General features: G+C 42.1%; 2 protein-coding genes across 5 annotated transcripts in view; both read left to right on the top strand.

Moving 5' to 3' along the window:
• chd5 (chromodomain helicase DNA binding protein 5) overlaps window positions 1-12,809 on the top strand; it is a 53,687-nt gene extending 40,878 nt beyond the window's left edge. The window contains exons 25-41 of the mRNA XM_084061420.1: window positions 106-280; window positions 1,050-1,115; window positions 1,485-1,573; window positions 2,118-2,251; window positions 2,982-3,126; window positions 3,983-4,142; window positions 4,273-4,352; window positions 4,572-4,770; window positions 4,855-4,944; window positions 5,030-5,179; window positions 6,531-6,639; window positions 6,852-6,984; window positions 7,872-8,067; window positions 8,456-8,619; window positions 9,014-9,140; window positions 9,399-9,464; window positions 9,913-12,809. Of these exons, the coding sequence (XP_083917546.1) occupies window positions 106-280; window positions 1,050-1,115; window positions 1,485-1,573; window positions 2,118-2,251; window positions 2,982-3,126; window positions 3,983-4,142; window positions 4,273-4,352; window positions 4,572-4,770; window positions 4,855-4,944; window positions 5,030-5,179; window positions 6,531-6,639; window positions 6,852-6,984; window positions 7,872-8,067; window positions 8,456-8,619; window positions 9,014-9,140; window positions 9,399-9,464; window positions 9,913-10,043 (2,214 nt within the window). The 3' untranslated portion in view covers window positions 10,044-12,809. The remainder of the gene's footprint in view (window positions 1-105; window positions 281-1,049; window positions 1,116-1,484; window positions 1,574-2,117; window positions 2,252-2,981; window positions 3,127-3,982; window positions 4,143-4,272; window positions 4,353-4,571; window positions 4,771-4,854; window positions 4,945-5,029; window positions 5,180-6,530; window positions 6,640-6,851; window positions 6,985-7,871; window positions 8,068-8,455; window positions 8,620-9,013; window positions 9,141-9,398; window positions 9,465-9,912) is intronic.
• A 3,515-nt stretch (window positions 12,810-16,324) lies between these two features.
• The window catches only part of arhgef10la (Rho guanine nucleotide exchange factor (GEF) 10-like a), a 177,042-nt gene continuing 167,683 nt past the window's right edge, over window positions 16,325-25,683 (top strand). For 3 of the 4 annotated variants that reach the window (XM_084061413.1, XM_084061416.1, XM_084061415.1), the window contains exon 1: window positions 19,293-19,466. The gene's annotated coding sequence lies outside the window, so the exon portion shown is untranslated. Of the gene's footprint in view, window positions 16,366-19,292; window positions 19,467-25,683 lie in introns of those variants that run through there. The other variant, XM_084061414.1, reaches the window with a different exon arrangement.

The raw sequence follows: 25,683 nt of genomic DNA on the forward strand, positions 1-25,683 counted from the left end.
GGCGAAGAGCCTGCCCACATGACCGTTGTTGGTCACTACATGTCACATGTGTCACAAGTTCACCACGTGTTGTTGTCATGTATTTTGACATCTCTGTGTGTGCAGGAGGAACCGCAGCGTGAGATCATTAAGCAGGAGGAGAACGTGGACCCAGATTACTGGGAGAAGCTGCTGCGTCACCACTATGAGCAGCAGCAGGAGGACCTGGCCAGGAACCTGGGCAAGGGCAAACGCATCCGCAAACAGGTCAACTACAACGACACCACGCAGGAGGACCAAGGTTGGTGGTAAACACAAAACACACACAAACACACCCCTGGGCTCTTCACCCAGGTTAGACACCTGCACTGTAAAATCCTCTGTTCATTTAACAACGAAGAGTGTACAAATGAACCAAATGGACCCTTTTTTTCATTATTTTGAGTTAAATTAACACTAAGGATTTTACTGTGTTTATTGTTTTGGGGTTTTTAGTTGTACTAATTAAGCCCTATAGCTAGCCCTATATGAATGGTTATACTAATCAGATTTTATTTAGGTTGTATAACTTCAGAGGTAGAACAGCTCATTTTTGAAGCAGGGCTGTAGACAACTAGACATACTTTATTCAGTAGATTTCAAATAGGTTAGATATACTTTTACGTAGATACGGATTGTTTTAAAGTTAAAGCATCTCTATATCCATTAGATTGATAAGTTACGTAGATGCCATATATATTCAATACAGTAGGTTATTTTGTAGAAGTTGTCTCTATGTAAGCATTTAGCTCAACAGTAGGCGTTTGACAACGAATGCAAAGACCAAAGTCTTTGCAACTTAGCTCAGAGGACACATAGGAAGTGAAGACTTGGAGCTCAGTTGTCCACCAGAGCAGTCAACTGCTGTGCCATTGACAGAGAGCTGGTACAGTATGCATGCATGCCCCCAACTAGAGTGGTCTGTAGTAATCTGCAGTGCCATGGCGCCCCCAAGTGGTCACATACAGAAGTGAATGCACTGTGCTTTTTCTCTATGATCTGTTACTCAGAATGGCAGGATGATATTTCAGACAATCAGTCCGAGTACTCTGTGGGGTCCGAGGACGAGGACGAAGACTTTGAGGAGAGGCCTGAAGGTGAGTTGACGGGATGTGACGTTTTTGTCTCCATGTGCGTAGCTGTGCCTGATATACACTTGGTTGCGTATGGTGTTGCGCACCACAAATTGTTGATCTACAAGCTCACAACGTGTCGCACTCTGACGCATTGTGAGCTTGTAGATGGCCTATTCTCGTAAGCATAAATCAGGCTTTAGTGTCTGTTAGTGGCAAGTACAGCATGGAATTTGATTTTAGTTGATAATGCAGAATCTGTTTGTTTGCAGCTTTACGGCTCCAGAAATTGTGACCTCAATGTGATACTTTAAAAGGTTAAATCTTATCTAAACAATTTCCTTGCTGGAGATCTTATCACATCTAATGGTTGCTTGTTGTCTTTCCATGTAGGCGGTCGCAGACAGTCCCGCCGGCAGCTTAGAGGTGAAAAGGACAAACCTCTCCCACCCCTACTGGCACGTGTAGGGGGCAACATTGAGGTATGACACCAACTATATTGTCCTTCACTGGACACATTGCTGTGCATCATGAGACAGGATGTAAACTGTCATGTCAGAAAGTGTCAGGTGCAATCATAAACATAAACATACATTTGCATTTGTAGCAATGAAATGCTTCTGTGTCAAACACAGAAGAGAAAGTAATCAGTTCATGGGGGCCTCTTTGTTTGATATGAAGATGGTATCATAGCAATATGCATGTATATTATAGTGAAGTTCAGCACAGATAAGGCAGCAGCTATACTACAGTAAAAGTGCCAACCTGTGAGGTTTATGATATTTATTAGTGAAACTGAAAGGACAAATAACACCACACACAGCCAAACTAACCAAACTGAATCTTTATTTATATAACGTTTGAATCTAAGTATGAATCTATGACAGGCAATACAGTATGTATTGCTTGGCAAATACATAGCAAGGTTTGGGTATTCTTTCTATCTTATGCAGTGACCTGCCATATGTTATACCTGTATATTATTATGAATATGTGCAATATGTGATATTATTCTCCTCGTCTCAGGTACTGGGCTTCAATGCTCGCCAGAGGAAAGCCTTCCTCAATGCCATCATGCGCTGGGGCATGCCACCTCAGGATGCTTTCAACTCCCATTGGTTGGTCAGGGACCTGAGAGGGAAGAGCGAGAGGGAATTCAGGTACCTGACTGGAACTTTAATGCCTAAGCTACCGTTTTTATGATACTTCAATGTTATACAACCAGCAGTATATTACATTTCTAACTATACACACAGCCCTGGAGGACTAATCAGAATCACTTATTTGAATATGGGGATGGGAGTCAGGGGGAGTTAAGAATTCAGAATCTCAATAACAGACACAGGTGTCTAAAAACTATAGACAAGAAAGAGGAGAAAACGGTGTAATCAGCTGGGATGGTGTGGACTGGGCATCGAGACCACTGTGGCCTCAGCGCATATCATTTGTTAAGGTGCATAAGGCCAAACTGAGGGGGTACGGCGGCCATCGCTTCCATGGCCTCCATTAAATTCCTGCCTCGCTTACCAGGTTCACTTTCTCCATGGAAAGTACTGTAAGGAAACCACCTCCAACCACTGCAGATGTGCTAGTTATATTGTATATATTGCATACTCTACCATACAGATTAGTTAAAATAATGTTTTATTCATTAAAATAAGTGCCGAATTGTAGCTTGAACTACAGTATATGAAACTATAATTCAGACTATTAAGTGGAGTTTGAAAAGTTACAAGCAACATGCAAAGGTTTTTAGCTGTGACCTCGCAATTTAACCAGCCGGTCGTTCAGCAGTCGGTCGTGTGGTCAGTCTGTCCATCATGTACAAGTGCAGATCGAGAGCAGGTCATAGTTTTTCAGGGATTACCTGCTTGTTTTTGTCCCTGTTAGGGCTTATGTGTCCCTATTTATGAGACATTTGTGTGAGCCGGGAGCAGACGGAGCAGAGACCTTCGCAGACGGAGTCCCACGCGAGGGTCTGTCCCGCCAACACGTTCTCACCAGGATCGGAGTCATGTCCCTCGTCAGGAAAAAGGTGCCATTCTATCGCTCACCCTACTATTAACATTGTCACTCAAGCTTTTCTACCCCTTCCCTGCAACAAAAAAGGGTAGGTTGAGAGATATACCCAGGCCAGTGTGGCACGTTGCCTTGTGGTCAATACAAGGGCTAAGAGGGGGGTAAAGGTTAGCATGGTACTACTGCCATGTTTTTCTAGGAAGAGGTATCTATTCACCTTATAATACATACATACTGTACTTCAAGTTCAAGTAAGTCAATTAAAACATGAATTTGTGTCGTTTTTGCCTATAATTGTACTTGTACTTGTAATATCCATGTCATTAGCATGCCATTTATTTCACTTTATCATGCTAACGGACGTATGGTCAAAGTGGTTGTTGTAAACCCCATATATTTTCCAAACAATACATGTGTGGCCATACAAATCAAATATATATTAACCTAACTGTCCGTGTGTATCACTAGAATAGATAGAATAGTCCCCACTCCTTGGGGTGTTTTTTTTGTCACTGTATAATTGCACATACGTGAAATTTGTCCTCTGCATTTACCCATCCTATAACAACTAGGACCAGTGAGTGCCATTCTACGGCGCTCGGGGAGCAATTAGGGGTTAAGAGTCTTGCTCAGGGACACACATCAACACATTGCTGGCCTGGCCTAGTATCGAAACCTGGGACAACCAGGGCCTCTGGCTTCCCAGGCTGGCTCACTCAGCTATGGCCGCCCACTCAGCTATGGCAGCCCACTACATTAACTACATTAACGCTGGCATCCCTATTTTGGACATGTCATTATAGGTGAAAGTTTTCAATTTCTTTTTAAAATTGAAATATTTAAACACCGTTCATGTGTGCTGCTGTGCGTAGGTGCAGGAATTTGAGCATGTGAACGGGAAGTTGAGTTCTCCAGACCTTATTCCTATTGGGATAGAATTGAAGAAACTGACTGAGAGTCTGTCATCTGATCCCAACACCCCTGTGCCTGCCAGCCCCATTGCTACACAGCCCGGCACTCCAGTCCCACCAGGTCAGAAACCAATCTCTGCACGGGTTATTGTTTTTCTTTTGGAAGATTGCAGAAGCAGGGTTCGCACCCTTAGAAAAAGTTTTTCTTGGTTAAAGTGAAAAAGAATTCACATTATACTTTTTTTTATCAGAGAAGACCGAGTCTCTCTCAGGCTCAGCGGAGGACAAAGAGGCCACGGACCAAGATAACAAGAAACTGTCAGAGCAGGAAGTGAGCATTTTTTTTTACAATCCTACACCTATCTCCTCCATTCATTTATCCTTGATTGTCTTGTCCATCTTCCCACAGTCCATCACACTTTGACCATTCTCCCCTCATCATCGTCAAAGTGTGCTTCCGTCAAAAACTGACACCTCTTAACTCACCTCTCTGCCCTCCCATCTCCGTCTCCCCTCGGTCTGCTTCTTTTTTTATTATTTCTCTCCACAGGCTCCTGCCAACACAGAGACAACCTCCGCACCCGAGAAGGCAGCTGACAGTGATGAGACCAAGGCCGGATCGGAGGAGAAAGCAGGGGAAGAGAGGGACCGAACAGAGTCGCCCTCTTCAAAGACGGAGCCGGCAATCAACTCAAAGGAGCCTGCTTTGAAACAGATAGAAACGCCCTCCAGTCAAACCTTGCCTAAAGGTGAGAGAGAGGCATGACCTTTATGCTGCTTCCCGCAGGGTTGCGGCGAGTTTAGTTGAGCATTTGTGTTTCTTTTATTCTCAGCGGAGCCCTGTAAAGACACTGAGAGGTCCACAGAGAAGGTAGACATTGATCCCCTGCCTTCAAAGACGGAGGACAAGGAAAATAAGCCAGGTACACATTTGATGCTCTTTAATAAATCAGTGATGCAACAGACATGAAAAAGTAATCTTGAGATGTTTTTGTTTTACTTCTGCAGTTGCAGAAGATGTGAAGAGTGAGGACACATCAGAAGGTCGGATAAATGGAGAGAAAGATGTACTGGAGGACACGGAGGAGAGCAGAAGGGAGGACAAAAATGGATGCAAAACCAGGTTCATGTTCAATATCGCCGATGGAGGCTTTACAGGTGAGTAATGGCAAATGTATAGTTCATTGTACGGCCATATGGTACGTCGTTGGCAAAGTATTAATTATTTAACCAGGCAAGCTAACTGTGGGTGCATTATTATTATTTGTATGGACATAGAGGGTTACACGCACGCCAATCTGGGAACACATTCGGTGAAAAAAAAAAAATATTTTTATTTTTTCCCCCCTTTGTTTTTGCCTCTGGGGGCACCACCTCCTTTTTGTGTAGAGACAGGAACTTGGTTTGGCTCCATTTAATGCCTCCAACATGTATTCTAATCAACCAACTTCATTTTACTGATTGGGGCGGTGGTAGCTTCACAATCACTTGCTCGCTTTACAACATCCAGAAATTGCTGGATTCCTCATTGCTGGTCTGCCTGCGTGCTCTCTAAAAACCTGTATGCATGTCTGGTCTTCAACCTCCTCCAAAATGTCCCCTTGTCTCTCCACTTCTGCACTCCCTCCACTGGCTCCCAGTCGCTACTGGCAACCAATTCAAAACCCTGGGAATGACCCACAAGGAAACCATAGCACCCCCCTACATCCTCCAGGATAGCTAACCTCCTCCACCTAACACAGGGCATCTGTCCCTCCCTTTCCTATGACATGTTGGCCAACGTTCCAAGTGACGTAGACTCTTATCCCTCCTGACTTCCAAGCTGTAAAATAACCTATAGTACTATACTGTATGTACTATATGTACTATAGACACTCGACAAAGCCGGATGCACCGCAGTGGATTGGAACACCTACACTACGCGGTGGTGGGCCATGCGCAAGACACTTGACCCCAAACAGCCCAGTGAAGCTGCACAATGTACGGCTGTAGGTGAAATGGCCTCACCGTATAAATGTCTTTACATTGAAGAGCTTGAAGCAGGGCATTGTGTTTATTTGACATAATCATGCCTCCGCCGGCAACAGCCATGGCCAGAGACATTATGTTTTCGGGTTGTCTGTCCGTCCATCCTTATTTCTGTCCCATTATCCTGAATGCAATATCTCAGGTATTTCTAGACAGAATTTGATTACATCTGTCTCAAACATCCACTTGGACTCAAGGATGAACTGATTAAAATTTGGTATTGCAACTTCATAGGTCAAGGTCACTGTGCCTCCAAAAAACACATTAAATTCCTGGAAAGATATGGATATAAACTGCACTGGCGGGAGCATACATCCGCAATGTGGCATTTCTAATTTGAATTAGAAACATGCATGGTGACGTTTAAATGGTATGCATTAGCTTGTTTTTTTTATAGACACTGCTTACTTTTTTTTAAACATATGGCAGAGTTGGACGTGCTTTTGCACTGGGGGTATCTAATCCTCTCTTGTGCCCTCAGAGCTACACACCCTCTGGCAAACAGAGGAGCGAGCAGCGCTGTCATCTGGGAAGATGTATGACATTTGGCACCGTCGCCATGACTACTGGCTGCTGGCTGGCATCGTAACGTATCCTTTCTCCAGACCTAGGGAAGAAGACTCTTTGACTATCTGCCAAAGTAATGTAATTATCTCCAAACTATTGGAGCTGAGGGAGTTGATATAACTGACAAAGTGATAACTACAACCATTTACCACTTCAGCAACCCACTTTCCCATGCAATACTTGGATCTCTTTGTGAATTGGTCATTTGTATTCCTTGACCAGGGTTGTGTTTCAGACATGGCTATGCCCGCTGGCAGGACATCCAGAACGACCCACGCTACGCCATCCTCAATGAGCCCTTCAAGACTGAGATGCACAAGGGAAACTACCTAGAGATGAAGAACAAGTTCCTGGCTCGCCGTTTTAAGGTGGATTTGGGTGAACCAGTGATTCTCAAGGAACTCCAGTTTGACATGCATTAGGCCATAGAACCGATTTGATAAAATGCTTTATCTCTGGGAACCAAATGAACCCTTACTGGTTCATTTGGTTTCATGTGTACACTCACTGAGTTACAGACCTATTAGGGTCCATTTAGTTCCTAACTATGAAACATTTAGCTTGGGACCCCTTGGAACCCCCCAAGGACCCTGGGGGTCCCCAGACCCCACATTGAGAACCAGTGCTCTAATTGTAAAATAATAAAATAACTATTAAATAATCCTACCACCTGAAATGCAGTGGTGATCTAGCATGTAGATTTCATCTGAGGGTTTAAATATTTAAACCTAAATAATCTCCTTTTACTTATAAATTAATCCATCTGCTCTACTGTAACTCTTGCCTTTGATGTCCACATCTCTCTTAATTGCTTTTCTTTTTTTATAACTTTTCTCTTTCTAACTTGTTTGGTTGCAAATTATAAAACCTAAATTCAGCAGGGGGAAAAAACAAGCAAAGATCATAAGACACATTAAATGAACACATTAAGACTTGTTATACAGTCTAGAAAGCCTACAAAACTATAACCTGACTCCGTCAAATGGAAGAAGCTTGCGACACACATTTTGTTTCACAGCCTGATCCCGCCCCTAGCAGCCGCTGATTGGTTCTAACACGCAGCGGACCGGGCAGCTTTACTCCCTGAGCAATCCCAGACTCCTTCCTGAAATCAAATGCAAATGAGATTTCCGGAGGGAGGGGGGTTTACCAGGCTAACAAAACTAAGCAGGTATTCAGGATATGGGGTAAACGTTTAATTTAGTTAGGTTTGGTTTGGTTGCACCCTGAAGGGAGCGCGTCTCTCTGTGTCTAGTTGTTGGAGCAGGCTCTGGTGATTGAGGAACAGTTGAGGAGGGCAGCCTATCTGAACATGACCCAGGACCCCAGTCACCCAGCCATGGCCCTCAACACACGCTTCTCTGAGGTGGAGTGCCTGGCAGAGTCCCACCAGCACCTGTCCAAGGAGTCCCTGGCTGGGAACAAGCCTGCCAATGCTGTGCTGCACAAAGGTTTGCTTTATACTGTACATAATGACAAAAAAAAACAAAGAAAACATGTGATCCTTCAGGATTTTCAGGATGTCTCTTTTTTGTTTAATTTGCTTTTCTTTTGCTAGCTTTTTTTTAGCTCCCAGTCTTGACCCTGACAACATTTCAAATTCAAATGAGTCGTATACACTCACAGATGCAATATTTTATATCTTGCATTTGAATAACGTCTTTCAGGTTGAAAATGGATTGAGGTCTCAGGTCTGAATTTGAATGAGGTCTCAGGTCTGAATTTGAATGAGGTCTCAGGTCTGAATTTGAATGAATGTCTTTCAACTCAACTGGTGAATACACCTGCCTCTGTGTGGTAACACCACAGATAAATTCCCCTGGTTTCTCTTGGTCACAGTGCTAAACCAACTGGAGGAGCTTCTGAGCGACATGAAGGCAGATGTAACACGACTGCCCAACATGCTGTCCAGGATCCCCCCAGTGTCCGCCCGCCTGCAGATGTCTGAAAGGAGCATCCTCAGCCGCCTCACGAGCCGAGGCAATGAACCTCCACCACAACAGGTGGGATCAGAACACAATTGTCAAAGTGAAATCCGACCAGTTTTGGTCTCTTACTGTGGAATTGATTTTATTTTTTTATTTAGTAATGCTAAGTTGTTCAAATAACTTCAATAACTTATTCAATCAATCAATCAAAAATGTATGATAAAAACTAACACTTAGGCCATATATTGGCATAGATTTGAGTACAAAGTTATTTATTTTCACTACTAAAAAAAAGTCCTGTCTGTTTTGTCGGGCCTAAAAGCAGCTGGTCTCACCTTGTGTTTCTTGTATATACAGCCCCTTCACTGTACAACTCGATAATTTGCCTTCATGGACAATTCTGTATTTCTCTTCTCTTATCCAAAATGCATATTGGCTTTTCCCCTGATCACTTGTTTGTTATGTTTAGCCTTTCGCTCAGGGTGGATTTAGCTGTACCCAAATGTACAGTGGTGGCTTTGGAGGAGGTTTCAGAGGACCAGGTGGACAACCCCTGGTCAACTATAGCCAGATGCCTCTGGGACCCTATGTCAGTGGTAAGAATCAGCAATACTCAATGTTTCAACATTTCAGTTGTTTCAACCCATTAGGACTATAGATTATTCAAGCTGGATGCATGGATGAAAACATACGGTATGTTGACAAAAGTGGTACATTATAAAACATGTCGAACACATGGACAGGCATTACTGAAAAATTATTCATGTTTGCAGTTTGCAGTTGCTTTACGTTGAGCTGCATATCCACAGAGAATATCCACAAGAGCAGTGCATAATTAACTCATTATTTTCCAGTGTCCTCTCGCTATAATAGCCCATTTGGACAAGAACAAGAACTTGGAGCATTCATTCAAGAGTGTGGTAAATACATCTATTACTGTATGTCAGTAGTTCTCAAAGTGGGGTCCGGGGACCCCCAGGGTTCCAAAATCAGTTTAACCACTTTAACCCTATATACATCGGCTATTTGATAATAGCCGATCTATGAGTTTGTAGATCGGCTATTTTCAAAAAGATCTTGACAAAATGTGAAAATTGTATTCTAATTTTTTTTTTTAACATGTTAACAACACAAATCTTGTATGGGGGTCCACGGTCAAATACACATTAATTTGGGGGTCCTTGACATGAAAAAGTTTGAGAACCACTGTATTATGTAATCAACAAATGCTGTTTAATTTCCTGTGTCACCTGTGTTTCCTAACGTCCACCCTGGCACATCCAGCCAGACAGACAGATAAACACACATTCCAGTGGTTGAAAAAAACCAAAACACATAATCATTGCATCACTTCTCTTCCTACTCTAGTGTCCTCTAACGGCCCTCCGCCGCCCCCTTCAAGCCATCTTGACAAGAAGTCAATTGACTCCCTAAGGGACGTGGCCACTCCAGATCTCAAGTCGGGCAAACCCAATGATGTGATCTGCATCGAGGACTAGGTCGGGGATGACGCTGCCCGTCTCTCCCTTCAGATCCCACTCCTCCCTCTCTTTTGTCCCGCTCCTTTCTTTAAACAGCCCACCCATGACTTGACTCTATGACAAGAAGCTGTCTGTCTACGGATGAAGGCAAAGAACCACGTTTTTGACGACTACAGATGTATCTATATCTATCTTATGAATTGCACTTTTACCTTTCAAGGATCCTATACTGATGTATTTCAGTAGATATTTGCTTTTACTGACTTGTGGAGGATGGCGCAGCTTGTGTTAAGAGGTGGAAAACCTTTTTTTGTTATGTTTTTTCAGCCCAGCGCTACAGGAGGAACCTCTCCTTCTCTCTCTCTCTCTATCTCTCTCTCTCTCTCTCTCTCTCTCTCTCTCTCTCTTTTTCCCTGTGAGCAAGTTGGATGTATTGAGGTTCCGATGCTTGTTGTGCAGCACTCATTCTTATCTCAGAATGTGAGTTTTTATTCATGCCAGGCCCAACGTTTTTCATTCTATGTGCACCCCGTTGCTTTCATCCATCTGCCTTTTCACTGTGCACTGTGACTGTGCCCTATTGGAGCTTTGTCCTTAGAGGTGTGCAGCAAAGGGAAGGCCTCAGTCTTTGGATGACGCATCATGAGAGGTTGTTTTTATGACAGCCATTTCTGTTACTTTCAATCTATTTCCCTGTTTTGTAGTTCATGTAGTGGCCAAATGGTCAGAGTGTTGATTTGAAAGTGTTAAAAAGACTTTTACTGTTCACACAGTAGTTGGACGCTCTCTGCCTCAATCCTGGAAAGGCTGCCACCTACTGGTGAACTTGAGAAGGTGAACTGCAGACACTGATGGCTGCAGTCCTTCACCAACCTGTGACAGGGTTGACCACTGGTACTGTACATAGTCTAAGAGACTGCTGTTTATTTTACCTCACATAGATCTAATCATAGCGAAAACACTATTACACACATACTGTAGGTGAACCGGAGAGAGGCCAGGCTAGGCCTTGACTGAAGGTCACAAAGAGCAGACAATTTGAACACATTTCAGATTCAGTATTTATGTACATAGTATGAGCATTTATTTGCAATTGAATGTTAGCAGTGGTTGCTTAGAGGAGCTAAACCATTGGGAACAGACCCAAGGGAGTAAACTATAAGCAGGAACTCATCCTGTCTTTACCCATCAGTTCTAATTCAGTGCAGATTGTGGGGTGGGGGTTGGGGAGAGTTTATTTTGCCTTACATCCCAGGGACTTTCCCAGTTTCCTTTTCATTGTGAGAAGCAAATATCAAAATGATTGCTTATTATGACACTATGTCACCTTACGGCTTGTGTTTGTCATGATATAAGCAATTTGTCTGCTTATCTCTACGTTAAGGTAAATAAGATTATGTATTTGAGCAAGGTATTTCTTTTACTACTAGTTCAGTGCCATTAAAGGCATTCTGCCTAATCTAGGAGAGCGATGATCTGATATGATTTGTAGTTTATGAAGTGTAATCCCAAGGCAAGACTGTAATTTGTATTCGCCAATCAGTCTCTATGTACAGTATAGGAGCATTCTCTGTATGTCAACTTTTAAGGACCAATGTTGCACAGCGATACTTTTTATTGATTCTCTTTACTTCACTTCTGGTTTCCTCAGCCATATTACATACTATAGTGTGTTGGTTTTCCCCTGGAGAATATATCATAACCTTTTGCCCTACCTGGTGTAAAGACATAGCAGAGTGCTATAGCTACTTCATTCCATCATTTCTTCTTTGCGCTCATGTGATTGTCCTACAAGTGAAACATTTTGTATATTCAAGGTTACTGTATTTACTTTTCTATGAATTCATCATTTGAATGTTATGACTCAAACTACACATCTGAATTGAGGCATTTGTTATTGTTGTTATTATTATTATTATTATTATATTGTTGCATTGTTGCAGCACTTGAAGTTTCTCAGTCAACAATTGTGATTAGATGCACTAAATGGAAATTAATTTGTTGTCTGACGATGAATCTATTTTGTTATTGTCCTCTGACCATTTCAAATGATTGTCCTGAGGTCCTTTGTTCTGACCTCTCTTAAATCGTATTACTCCAAATTCAATCATGCCTGGAATTTCTCAGACAACTCGCTTGCAAGTATTAATAAGCGCAAATATCACAAGATATTGACCCACAATGTTAATTTAAAAAAGCAGGTAGTTATTGTTTATGTTGCTCTATTCTCTTGGTTGCATTGTATTTTTTCCCCCCGCTATTTTCTGTTGTGTTCATCAGTGCTGTTATGTCTATTGTGTTTCTGCTCCGACCATTATTAACCTGACCCTATCAGCTATTAGGTTGCTTGACAGAAAGATCCTCAGAAACTTTGTAAATAATCAAGAGATTTTTTTAGACATACAGTATGTCCCGCTCACATAGGTTTATGAGAAAAAAATCGAATGTTTGCAGGGTAGTTGCCACAGAACTGCAGTGTGCACACGGAAATGTGCTCATCAATCACAATCATGTCTGTTCCCTTCAGGAGTGCTGACCTTGAAATGACTACGAAAACGCAACGCTCAAATGAAATGCAATCAAACTGAAGTCAAGTATGAATGTAACTATCTGTTAAAAGAAAAAAAGAAAACAAAAACAAAGGCTTCAGTCTAATACTTTAAATATATTAATGATATATGTACATGCTTATAAACAAGGCTTCAAAAGCTACCAAAAGAACCTGGTTAAGGCACCTTTTGTTGCAGCGAATGCACAGCATGTGAAACGTTTCCTACGGTTCACGTTCAGAGGGGGAGGCGGGAAGTGGTGGCTTGGTGGGTGGGTGGGCGGTTTTGGGGTAGTGGTTGCTGTGTGGCTAGCATTTACAGACAATGAATTCCAATCAGTGTTATGGTACTGATATCTGTGCTGTATAGCAATTGAATGAAAATAGAAAAAAAAAGGAAAAAAAGTTAATTGTCATCTTTTAATTTGTTACTCTGTGTATTTGTTCATTGTGTTTTAATAAATCTTCTGGACAACGGTAGAACAAGTCTAATTGTCTTGTTTGACAGCAGGTTCATAGCAGAACGCGTCTAATTCTGAATGAGTAATTATTTCCCAAATTTGAGTTTGTGAGGGAGCAATAATTGAATTTGGTTGGAGGATGACAGGCTTAATTAAAACAGTGTGCCCTCACAGAGGACCTTGTGGTTACTGTACAGTGTGTTCTGTGTTGTCATGCTTCACGTCACAAACAATATGAGCCTTCGATACTGTTACTGCGATTAGGTGAAGAAAAAGGAATACTAATGTAAACCATCACGTTAGACACACAGACACAGACTAAGGCTTATCACACTTGACAACGTACACATTCTAAATGGGTCCAATTTATTTCCTGTTGCAGTGTTTGTGAATGTCAGTAGCTGACAGGAAATGAACTTGAACCCAAGCTGTTCCCTAGCAACGCATTTTCACTGTCATGGTCATAGAGGTAGGTCATGGTCTATTATGCAGTCAGAAAACAAATGCTCAAATGTACATAGTAATAACCTCCCTATATAGTCAAAATATCCTGTAGGATATTCCAAATGTTCAATAGAATCCTATAATATTATGAAATTCCTATAAGAATCCTATAGGATTTTCCAATGTTCCAATGGAATTCCTATCCACAAGTTTCCTAGGGCATTGTGGGCATCACTTCCTGTCGATTTGATCCCTGATACCTGATCAAATCGACAGGAAGTGATGCCCACAATGCCCTAGGAAACTTGTGGATAGGATTCTGAATTCCTATAAGAATCCGGTAGGACGCGGTCCCACCGCACTTTTATTTTACCAATGGGCGGAATCTGCCAATGCTTTGTCAATGCAAATGTGGATTAATGGTCTTGCGGTTCTGTCCGCGTGTCGCACACATCTTCCGTTTATGCGCTCAATGCTTTTCCCCCTCCGTCCAATCGGGTAAAAGCGAAGGTGGACCATCCCAAGACTCAGGAAGCGACATAGTGCTTGCGATAGAGACACACGGGCGGAAACGGAAGGCCTACAAATTCACGCCCACTTTTGAGATAGCGCCGCTACTCGAGGTCCGTTAGAACGACGAACTGCAGCTCTCAATGCATTCCTTATGAGAGGATATGAGAATTAGCGTACTTTTAAAATTATCCTGCATTAACTGGAGACGATATTGATTTAAATAAAAACATGTTTCCAAATGTATGGAGTGTCTTTGTAAACATATCTTCTTGTTTTCTTAATAGTTGATTTGTTTCACATTTAATTTGCCACTTTAACAAGTTACCCATAATGTTAACACAGCAGAGGGTAGACGGCAGACAGACAAGTTTCAGTGACATCACTGTCTTTACGAGCTCCGAGCGCCGACCAGTGGTGTACCCACACTGTAGAGGCAGGACAGGCGGTCGCCTGCCCAACTAAGATCTCGCCTCCCCTAAAAAAAAACAAATAACCCGAAAATGTGTCATTGCGTGCTTAATGTCCTCAAAGTCACGCACCCAACAAGCTTTGAACTGAGCAGATTGGACCTTCTGTTCCAGAGATAATGACCAAAACATATTGAAAACGTCCACTTTCACCAGTTTTCTGGGTATTGAAAACCTCAAGGGATGCGTCCGTGACGTATATACCATGCGACCACTTAAAGTCTAGATCTCCGATGCTAGCGGTTTTGACATACTGATGGAGTATGTTATAGTATATTGTGGGTAGTATATCGAGATGACAGATATGGGACATTAAAAAGGACAAATCAAACAAATGGGACACTTTATTAGAACACCAAAAAAGTCGCTACAGCCTCAGTAGTTAACCAATGAAATGACGGTATTTTACAATGCCTCTCATAAAGATTGCATTGAGAGCTGCAGTTCATCTTTCTAACGGACCCCGAGTAGCAGCGCTGTCTCAAAAGTGGGCGTGAATTTGTAGGCCTTCCGTTTCCGCCCGTGTGTCTCTATAGAGCAACGGGTTGTAGCTGTTGCATGGGAGGGTCCTAAAAGTGAGTGACAGGTGGGTCGTTTATTTAGAATGCGCTGGCTGCAAAAAACTGTGAAAACTTTTGTTTTTTGCTTAAGTTTGAGTGTATTCTTTTCATTTTACCTGTCTATTTTCTGTATATGTCTGTTTGTTTAAAAAAGAAAAGAAAAAAGGAAGCAATCCATGTATATGAATGAACAGAATGTATAATCCTATCCTGTGCTTCACAATAAAACAATATTTGAAACATAAAAGTACCAAAGTATTGGTATCAAAATGTACTTTAAAGTACCAAAAGTAGAACTCATCATTATGCGGAATGTCCTGTTTCACAAGTTTTCAAATTTATAAAATGTATACAAATCTTTTGAAAATAGCTATTAATCAAATAATAAACTAATAATCAAAATCTACAAAGTAACTAGCAACTAAAGTTTTCAAATAATTGTAGTGGAGTGGATGCCTTAAAACTTTTGGCCCTAAAATGGCTCCATACTTACACCACTGGAGGTCATTAACAATTTTGACCAATTACAAACTCCCCTTACCTGCTTGTTGTGAGTGCGTTTGAACAATGGCTGCCTGCACGCAGATGAACGGGGAGGATTATTTACTTTCTCATCCATTTTCTTTATGTCTTTAAAGGGAAACAAATGGAAGTGAAGAGACTGCATGGGGACACATTATAGTGCAAATAACATTCTGTGTAACTGCAAAAGAGCTAACAGCAAGTGTAGCTAAAAATGGTTGCTTTTTGGAGGAGAGGAGAAGCCATGCATGGACCCAACACAACATATTGTGGATTTGAAACATTTAGGCTATCGGATAAAATGAGGAAACATGACGAAGGCAGCACAATCACATTGGAAACAGCATGGAGCTGTCAATGTAGCCTTGATACAAGACTGTTACATGACAGTCTTGGATGATCTTCAAAATAGTATTTGCTCTTTCTCCATTTTTAGCCCGACAGTACCACATCCACATAAACGATCAGATTTCAAATACACCTCCCCCGGTATGGCCGCGTAGTTGAAAGCATACGGAGAAAATTTACCACTGATTGGATTAAAATGCTTTTTATTGAACAATACGGAATATACGGGTACTTCTTAGGGGCCGTACATAATTGTAATAACCGTGGCATGGGGTAAGCACTTTATATTTCAAATCTGAACGTTAATATAGATGTACGGGGCGAAAGTGCAAACACTATTTTGAAGATCATCCAAGACGGTCAAAATTGGTCATTTGTCCAAGGCTGTTGGTAAAGTTAAATCATCTTTGAACTAATGAGGGCAGAGAGAGACAACAACGAGCTGGGAATGTGAGCGTAATGCGTATCATACATAAGGTAGGTTCAAGCACGCCTATAAACCTCTTAAATCAAACATTCCCTTTCCTTTTCTGTGTACAAATTTAATAATACACATTGTCTCTCTGCTATGATGACTGTAATTTTGCTGTGGTGGTTAAAAATAGTTTTAATTGGGACATGATGTTTGACACAATGTGTTAATTGCAAAACATTGTTGTACAACAGGTGCAGTAGTAGGCTATCTATTACAGTTGTAACAACTTGTTTGCAGTGCATCATAACTTAAGTGGACCCTTTTCTGACATTGATGACACTGTTATGTAGCCTATAATTCCATCATTCTTGCATATTTTGTGTGTGAGTGAAAAGACAGACAGACAGACAAGACAGACAGATAGATGTTTCTTTTTTTTTGCATCAGGCCATTCTTGAGTTGGCACTTACCATAATAACAAAGTATAGGCTTCTACAGTAGTGCAATTGCTGTACAGTAGTACCTACCTTGGTATCTTGGATGTGATGCTGCTGTTGCAGCAGCAGTGTGAACTATAATAATGAATGTGTTAGCCCACCCACCCAAAACCACCAACAGCCACCACTGCACAGGCCTACTGTCTGAAGACCAGAGAACTCCCCCCGACAGCCAGAGAAACTGTCAATTATATCTCCCCTTTAATAATACTAATTGGTATTGTGTTTTATATAATTTTATCGTTGATTAGTCACCTTTACAACGAGGTACAGCTTGTAAGGATCAGGCATTCGTGGAATGAGCAACACAGATAAACGTGTGGGTAGCGCCTCCAAAGACTTTGCCAAAATCACCCAATAAGCTTCTGTTGGTAATCGCTCTTGTTTTGAGCAACCTGCCAGCACACACCTGCAGAGAGGTGTGTGCCAGTACACGCCTCACAGGTGAGTGACTGGCACCTGAACATGGGTTCTGCAACTTTGTTGAGTTTGTGTATTCTCCAAGCAGCAACACTGCCCCCATGAAAAGATGCCACGTTTGTCCCTTCAGGATAAGGCCCGTGAAATAGGGCAAGTGAATCTGGTGTTCTGTTACGCAGATTACGCATTATTTGATGTCAACCCTGGTACCATTTGCAGGCAGATGTGTGCCAGTCACAGGTGTGTGACTGGCACCTGAGCATGGGCCCTGCAACTTTGACATCTGTCCATCGGTACATTGGTACCGTTGTGCAAATCTTGCCTCTAAATCTATGGTTCCTCAGTGAAGCAAGGGGTCTTGGGTTGTTGTCTTCCTTGTTGACTTCACCAGTCTCACAGACTTCTGGTCCCAAAAGCCTGTGTAGACGATAAAATGACCCAATTTTGTTTTAATGTGAAATATCAGTTTAAAGGGATATTTCATTTTCAAAAAAAACTTTTGGTAATTTTATCATCTACTCAGGCCTTTTGTGAGCCCCCCAGACAGTTTTTAAGTTGCTCGATTCAGTATTTATATATTTGATATTAATTTTATCAGACACGCCCCCTTCCTATACAAACCCATTGTAACTTCGAATTCCATTTTAACCAGGTTAGATTCGTCGAAAACACCCGTCCTTGGTTCTGGTGACTCACTCTGCCCTCCTAATGCGTGAGGGGGCCGTGTTTTTTTCGATTATTCTTTTCATTATCACAGACGGGTGTTTTTGATGAATCTAACATGGTCAAAATGGAGTTGGGCGTGTCTGATAAAATTAATATAAAATGTCTAAATACTGAATCGAGCAACTTAAAAACTGTCTGGGGGGCTCACAAAGGCCTGAGTAGACGATAAAATGACCAAAAGTTTTTTTTAAAGTGAAATATCCCTTTAAGTAGCCTAACATTCTAATGATAGAATAATGTCAGATATTTATTTGAATCTAGCAATAGAAGTCGACCTTTAAGGTGCAATCTGTACATTTTATATCCCCACTGGGATTCGAACCAGCCGGTCTTCGTCTCCTGTGTGGCAGACCAGTCTACCGTTAAGTCAAGACGGAATAGGGCCACAATGGAAACAAGTCCTTTTTAGCCTAAATGTCTGACTGTACCTCGTGCTGTTTACATTTCTGACTAATAAAGTATTCAATCAATCAATCAAAAAAAATCCCTGCATGGCTGGGGCACATATTGGGCATATGAGCTTCAGGCAGTACTACTTGTCAACCAGTAGGTGTCCTACCGACACCATGGTCAATCATGTCTCAGTGGAAGAGTAGGGAGACTACCTCCAACCACTGCAGATGTAACATACTATTGGTTAAAATAATGTTGTGTGCAATTGGCTTGGACTATGTTTTATTTATTTATTTATTATGCAATGACACACTATCTGTGTCAGAGTTCCAAATCATTTTCCTGCCTGCTTTAATACTCTGGACTGAATTTGTCCCACAATTTTGACCAGGAGTCAGTTTTACTCCCACACCCCTTTCTAAAATCCAACATTGGTTGGGACTTTTAAAAGACTGACCCCAGATCAGCAGCATACATATATACATACAGAAAACTTCACCTCAGCCCTACTTAGTCATTTTTGCCCTGCCCACTTGATCTGAATATTTCTCCCGAATGGTCCAAACACCGCCCACATAGGCTTTCCATTGGCCGCATGCAGGACTTCACTCTGTCATTGGCCGGCTGCGCCTGAGAGCCCTTTGCCTGCGCTTTGTGCTGCTGTCTGGGACACAGCAGGCCGTCTGGATCGTATGAGAAGGGAGGGAGGAAAGCAAAGAAAGAAAGAACATAAAAGAGGCTGGAGGGAGGGAGAGAGTACCCATATACAAAGAAAAAAACCCCAGAGGGACAGAGTGGGGAGGTGGCAAGAGGGGGAGAACCAAAGAAGAGGCAAGAGGGAGGGAGACAGAGGGAGAAACTAAGGGGAGGGAGCAAAGGGGTTACCTCATTCAGAACAGCTAGCGCACACGGAGCAGGGAAGAACTTGTGGGAAAGTAAACACTGCAGGAATCTCGTCTGTGTGCTATCTGCCACTTGCAGCCCCCGCTGGAGACCAGGGATGACACTGTTGGACCTGCCAGTGTGGTGAAACAAACTAGGGAGCGTATGGGTGGTTAACAGGGATTTACCAGTCACCAGGGAGTGCCTGAATCTAGTCGGAGCAAACACTACTGAGAGACAAGGAGGTGAGAGGTGCATATTTCTTGTCCTCCCCACAGTACTTCTCTCTTTCTTTTTCTTTCTCTCTCTCTGTCTATCTTTCCCCGTCATACCTACCTCACTGACTGTTCTCTCCCCAGCTTGCTGTCTTTCTATTCCACAGCATGGCTAGCCAGGCTACAGGAGCTTTGTCAAAAAAGGGGGTCATAGATGGAGTGTGTGTGGGGTATTGGTTCTGCTCTTTCGTATTCCTCTGTCCCTCCTCTCCCTACAGCTAGGGGCAGCTGTCCGAATGAGGGAGGAGAGGAGAGGAGAGGACGGGATAGATGAGATGAGATGAGGAGAGGTATTGCTGACACCCGGGTGGCCTCTTGACTGAGTACACACCATCATGGACGATTTAACCAGAGCCTGAGACAGAGAGTCAAGAGCTGAGTACACGAGGCCTTGTTATGATTGCAACAGTTCCTGAGACAGTTACCAGGAAAGATGAGCGATATATATACTATATATATAAAAAAACTACAGTATATATATACCTCAGCTTAAGTTTCATGTCGCACCCAGGGTTCAATGAATTCCTGCTGGCCAAGACAGAATCCCCACATGGCCCACTTATGAGCTTCTGCCAGTACCTTTTATCAAGAAATAGGGGTCCTATCACCACCAGGGTCTCAATGGAAGAGTACAGAGACTACCTCCAACCACTGCATATGTGTTAGTAGTACAATTGTATTAACATACTCTACCATACAGATTAAAATAAGGGTTTCCTGATTAAAATAATTTCCAGATTGCAGCTATATTTATTGCAGCAGCTCCCCCAGACCCCTGCTGGAGTGTAGGTTTCAGCCACACAGTAAAACACAACCATCAGCCCCACAGCCCCCCTAGGCTAAAAAAGGAAGAGAGATTCCGCCCCCTTGGCCCCGGCTTGGCCCTAACCATTCCAGTTTGACGGTTGCTTCCTGGTGTATAATAGCCCCTCCCTGGATGGGATTTCACGCTGCTTCATAAGAGCAGAATAGAGCGGGGTGGAGGGGGGCTGTCCTCTGTCCATCTGATTTGCATTTTGGACAAGGGTCCTGGTTCTGCCTTGCTTGCCGGAAGCCCCAGAACTTTCTCTTTTTTTTTTATTGAGTCTGAGGTCTTTTACACTTGCCACATGGCAACACTTCCAGCAGGCATTAACAATCCATGCATGCCTTGCCTGGAGTTGAAACTACAAAGCCTTCACTATTAATTGGAACCCCTGCCTGTTCTGCCGCATGACAAGACATACATGCATGCGTACAGTAAATGCAGTCATGCAAGACAGCACGAGTTGCCACCTTTTGAGTTGCTTGTTTATTACTTTTAATCTTTTCCCTCTTTTTGTCTCCGCCAGGCCGAAAGGCATGGCGAGAGAGTATGTTTTACCCCCTGTCCGTCCGTCCGTGTGTGTGTGTCATTCTGTCTTGTCTGTGTACAGCTAATCTCTGGCACCGTTGGCTTGATCGCAGCGAAACTGTGCACACACAGTCCCTGGATGCCAAAGCCGAACCTCTGCTCCATTTTATTTTCTCTCAATTTATTCGTTCTGCCAATTCCCAGTTCCCCTTGTACTGTTGTCCCTTGTTGCTGCTGACCCCTACCCTACTGGTTGATTCTTTAGGGAGGGTGTAGATGGGCAGATGTCCCCACTGATACACATGAAGCCAACCACTTTCTTTCTTTCCACCTGACAGTGAGGAAACGCATATGAAGGTGTCGGTGTAAGCCAATTAAACGAAGCTATGGGAAACTGAACCGGAACAGGAAACGGGCATGCCACCTTCTAGAAACCCGGGACTACAGTTATGCACCATTGTGTTGGTTAGAATGCCCGGCCAAGCCGGAGGTACCGCAGAGGATTCAAACCTCCTAGTCTCTGCAGTGGTGGGCAGTAACTTGAACTCTGCGCCAGCAGAGTTTCTGGTTTACTTTTGTTCAACACACCACGGCACATTACTCATTCATTCATACATTACACTCACATATTCCATGACAGTTTAAACCTTGACTTTTTATATTGATATATTATATGTTGATATTTATAGTTTGGGTTGTGTTTGTCGGGTGGAGCCTGATCTGTGTGCCGTGTGACATCATCTCTATTAAATATTTCTAGACTCATCTAGAGTCCAAGGCCAAAGCTGCTTGTTGGTTCTGTAAACTACAGCCTGTAATACTTGTTTACAGAAAGTACTAAACATCAGTATAAATACTGTAGATTCAGTGTGTAAACCCACAAATAAACATTATGAGCCTGAGCCATCCTGAAGAATAAGTGCACATGTGCTTCGGAGTGATGCTTCAACTTCTGGTGACATTTTTGCGAGGCTTTTTGATTGTGGCACAAGAGGCAGCCTTTTACACTCATTCAGCAGGCTACATTTGAAGAGATAACTCGTCCTCACGATGACAATGAAAAATTATCCCTGGCTACATTAATCCATGAACAAAAGGGAGATATTATCAAACAAACTCGCAGACAAAGCTCAAAATAGAACTCTCTTAGGCCAATATAATTATCAGACGGGTAACAAAGACAACAATTGTGAAGGTGGGAACCCAAGGCCAATGAACTTGTTTATTGATTGATGATTGAATACTTTATTAGTCAGAAATGCAAACAGCATGTGGTACAGTAAGACATTAAAGCTAAAAGGATAACACAAAGTCCTGGTGACTTGTTTCCATTGTAGTCCTATGTATTCAATTCATCAACATACAGTAGCATACACAATTAACACAATCAGCAAATACAAACACTAAACTGTATGTACAAAAGAGATGGGAAAATTACATTTACCTCCCCTTTTGGTCTCCTGGTAGATGTTTTTTTCAGGCCAATTTAGAAATAATCCAGTGTTATACATCCTTTATGGATGGTGTCAGGGCATTCCACAAGGCAGAGCAGTAGTAGTAGAATGAGAACTTTTCCATGTTTGTTCTAAATTTGGGTGGTACCTCTAGTGTTGTGGCTGTGGGTGTCACTCACTTTGGAGAAGTAGTTTGACGGATATGAGGGTATTGAGGACACCATCTCTTTGACTGTCTTAAATGCCAATCCCAGTGATATTTGCTTAACCCTGTCTTCTACCCTGGTAGACTTTATACATGGAAATGTTGGCCATTTTGTCAACAGAAGCAATGCAAATGAATTGTAATGCTGTAGACCTCTGTACTGACCGGACACGTTTTGTCTTGTTTCTACCAACCAATCAAAGTTAAAGCAATGTTGTGCATAATTTACTTTAGAGGTGGTCTACTGTAAGACATTTCTTTTGTTCAAATACGTGTTGCTCTATATTCCCATAGCAATCATTGTTCACTTGTTCAGCAACAGGGTACCCTGTCTCTCCAGCTCCAACAGAAAATACATTTCATGTCAGGATACCAATTTCATCCAATCTGGAGAGAGAACACATACAGTATTAAACAAGTGATATTGGAAGTGACGAAAGAAAATCATTTGCAGAAAACATTGAAATTGGAACACAATCAAATTTAAGTTGATAAATGCGTTCTCTCTTCGGATTGGTGACCCACCTGAAAAGGTATTTTCTATTTATTAAAGAGCTGGAGATACAGCCAGGGAGACCTTTGTTGCTTAACAAACAATCTATAGCAGTGATTACAGAATACAGAGCTTTTAACACACCCCCCCCCTCCACAAAAATATCACATACACCACCTTTAACACCTTACAATAAGGTTTACAGAGCAACTGCTGAAAGATGGCAAACGCTTATGAATACCAAATACCAAAATGTGTTCTCTGATTAAAACATGTCAAATGTTTGAGTAAATTAAAAATGTTCTTCCATTTTCCTAAAGGAACATTCGAAAGCTTTGGCATTTCTCGATAAATGGGGCCCATTGTCTGTCAGTATACTCGGCACTCTCTTTATCTCTGTTCAATATTTGCACAGCACCTCGGTGGATCCAGTGCAGTGTTGTCTGTGCAGTTACTGTGAGTCCAGATGGCAAGGAGGAGGTGGCCGTTATTCCCACTGTGTCCTTGACTAATATGACACTCTGCCACTACCAGCACTGCTTCACCACCGCTGTGCTGGACTTACATTACCAGACATGCCACTCCTCTTCATATCTGAGGGCAGCTGAAGGCCACATCGACTCCTGTATGAATAATAGATCTGTGCATGCCTAAGCAGGTCCAGTGCTGCTGGTACTGGATGCACTGGGGCGATTCCAAGGGCTCTGGGCTGACAGAGGCCGTGCTTTAGAGATTTTATTGTTTAATCAATGTTGTGGGCGCAGTTTGTCGCCACAGAACCCAGAATTCCACATCGACCCCAACTGCCTGGCAAACCTACAAGAAACCGCATTGAGTAGATATTACTGTTGTGTTTACAATTAGGCATTTAACAGACACTGTTTGTTAGATCACAGTAAATTGCAAGAACCCTAGTCAACAAATGACTGAGTAAAATGGTCATATGATCAAGTCCATGAGTGCAAAGAAAACAACGAAGTGCTTCAATGAAACTAGGATAGCAAGTAAACATAAAACGTGGCATCTGTCTAAACAATATGCTATCTACTGTATAACCTTCATAGCGTTAGTGGTCAAGCAAAGAAAATCTAAATAACAAATCATATGAATAAATAGGATACAAGGAAGGAGTGCTAGGGGGTGAGGTAAGTAAGAGGTATTAGTATTCAGACTCCGGTCGAAAAATGGGGAGTGAGTGTGCAGCTGACTGAGAGGGTATTCCTCTTTCGCTTGAGAGCTAGACTATCATGTGGAGTGTTGGCCACAGTGTTTTAAGGAAGGCACAAACAGGCTTCCCATGTTAGCTGATCTAAGTGAGCAACATGATGTTAAATTAAAATGTGTAATATACGTTGCATAAGTCTAGCTTTTTCTGTGATCTACTGTAAATGTGGTGGGGTTACTATTAAATAAAAAGAGAATACATAAAAAATGCAAATCTCTGGCGAGCCTCCCACTCAGACTGCTATGCCTCTTGACAGCCGAGAGGATGATGTAGTCAGTCTGTTCTCTCTGAAGCCGTTTGCGGTTCCTAAATTGGCTGAGTCACATTCGTATCCCTTGATAGGATGTCGCCTGGGAAACGAGCTATAGAGTGGCGGAAGGAGGAATGCCAGAGGTTGATTTGTGTTTGCCTGGAACTGTTTGTTGTTGTCCAAGGACCCCCATCTCTTTTAGGCTCTGACAAGAGAGAGTTGTGGCAGTTGTAGACATTTTCTATTAAGGAAAGGCCTGAAGCAGAGTTGTTTCTTGATGTCTTTCTATTAGAATACAATGCTGTTTATTCAGTCTTCACCAGCTGCTGTTCTGAGGCATTGTCTATTGACGATACTTCCCTCTGACCAATATCTGTGTAGTTTGTCTACAGATGCACAAACATACCACTATCATGGGCTATATACCCATGTGCAACTGAGCTTATTTGCAGCAAGTGAGTTTGAATAACTGACTTGAGCCCAGTGGTTGTTAAGTGATTCAACCAAGTGATTTCTGTTTATGCCTTGTGAATTCAAAGGGTAAGACCACTTTGGTAGAGGTTTGGGTTGTGTATTTACCTTGCCATGATGTAACTCCAAAGGTGAACAAGAAATCAAAAATAATTGCTCCATTGATTAGAAATTGTATTCCATTGATAATTCAAATTATGCTCCTCATTGACTTACATTGTACGGTAAAACAGCTCTCAAAGTCACTCGTTTAGCACGTAAACTAACACAAACAAAGCTGATTCAGACAATATAGAGCATCACCAAACCCAGTACTGTTTTTTTTTTTAATACAAATGTCAACTTCCTGTTGATTTTACTATTTGAAGATCTGGATCTGGATCCGGATCCGCGGATCCAGTCCAAGTTTTCTACTTTTAAAAAAAATCAAAATTAACAGGAAGTTGACATTTTTATTAAAAAAAAAACAGTACTGGGTTTGGTGATGTTCCATATTGTCTGAATCAACTTGCTAAAAGAGTGACTTTGAGAGCTGTTTTATCGTACAATGTAAGTCATTGAGGAGCATATTTTGAATTGTCAATTTCTAATCAATCTAGCAATTATTTTTTATTTCTTGCCCACCTTTGGAGTTACATCATGGCAAGGTAACCACACAACCCAAACCTCTACCAAAGTGGTCTTGCCCTTTAAATGTTGCCTGTACTCTAATTAAGCTATGACAGAAGATCAAGCTTTATTTAGTCTCTGTGGCAA

This window comes from Gymnoscopelus microlampas, assembly GCF_963454915.1.
Source record: "Gymnoscopelus microlampas genome assembly, chromosome: 7".
NCBI lineage: Eukaryota > Metazoa > Chordata > Actinopteri > Myctophiformes > Myctophidae > Gymnoscopelus > Gymnoscopelus microlampas.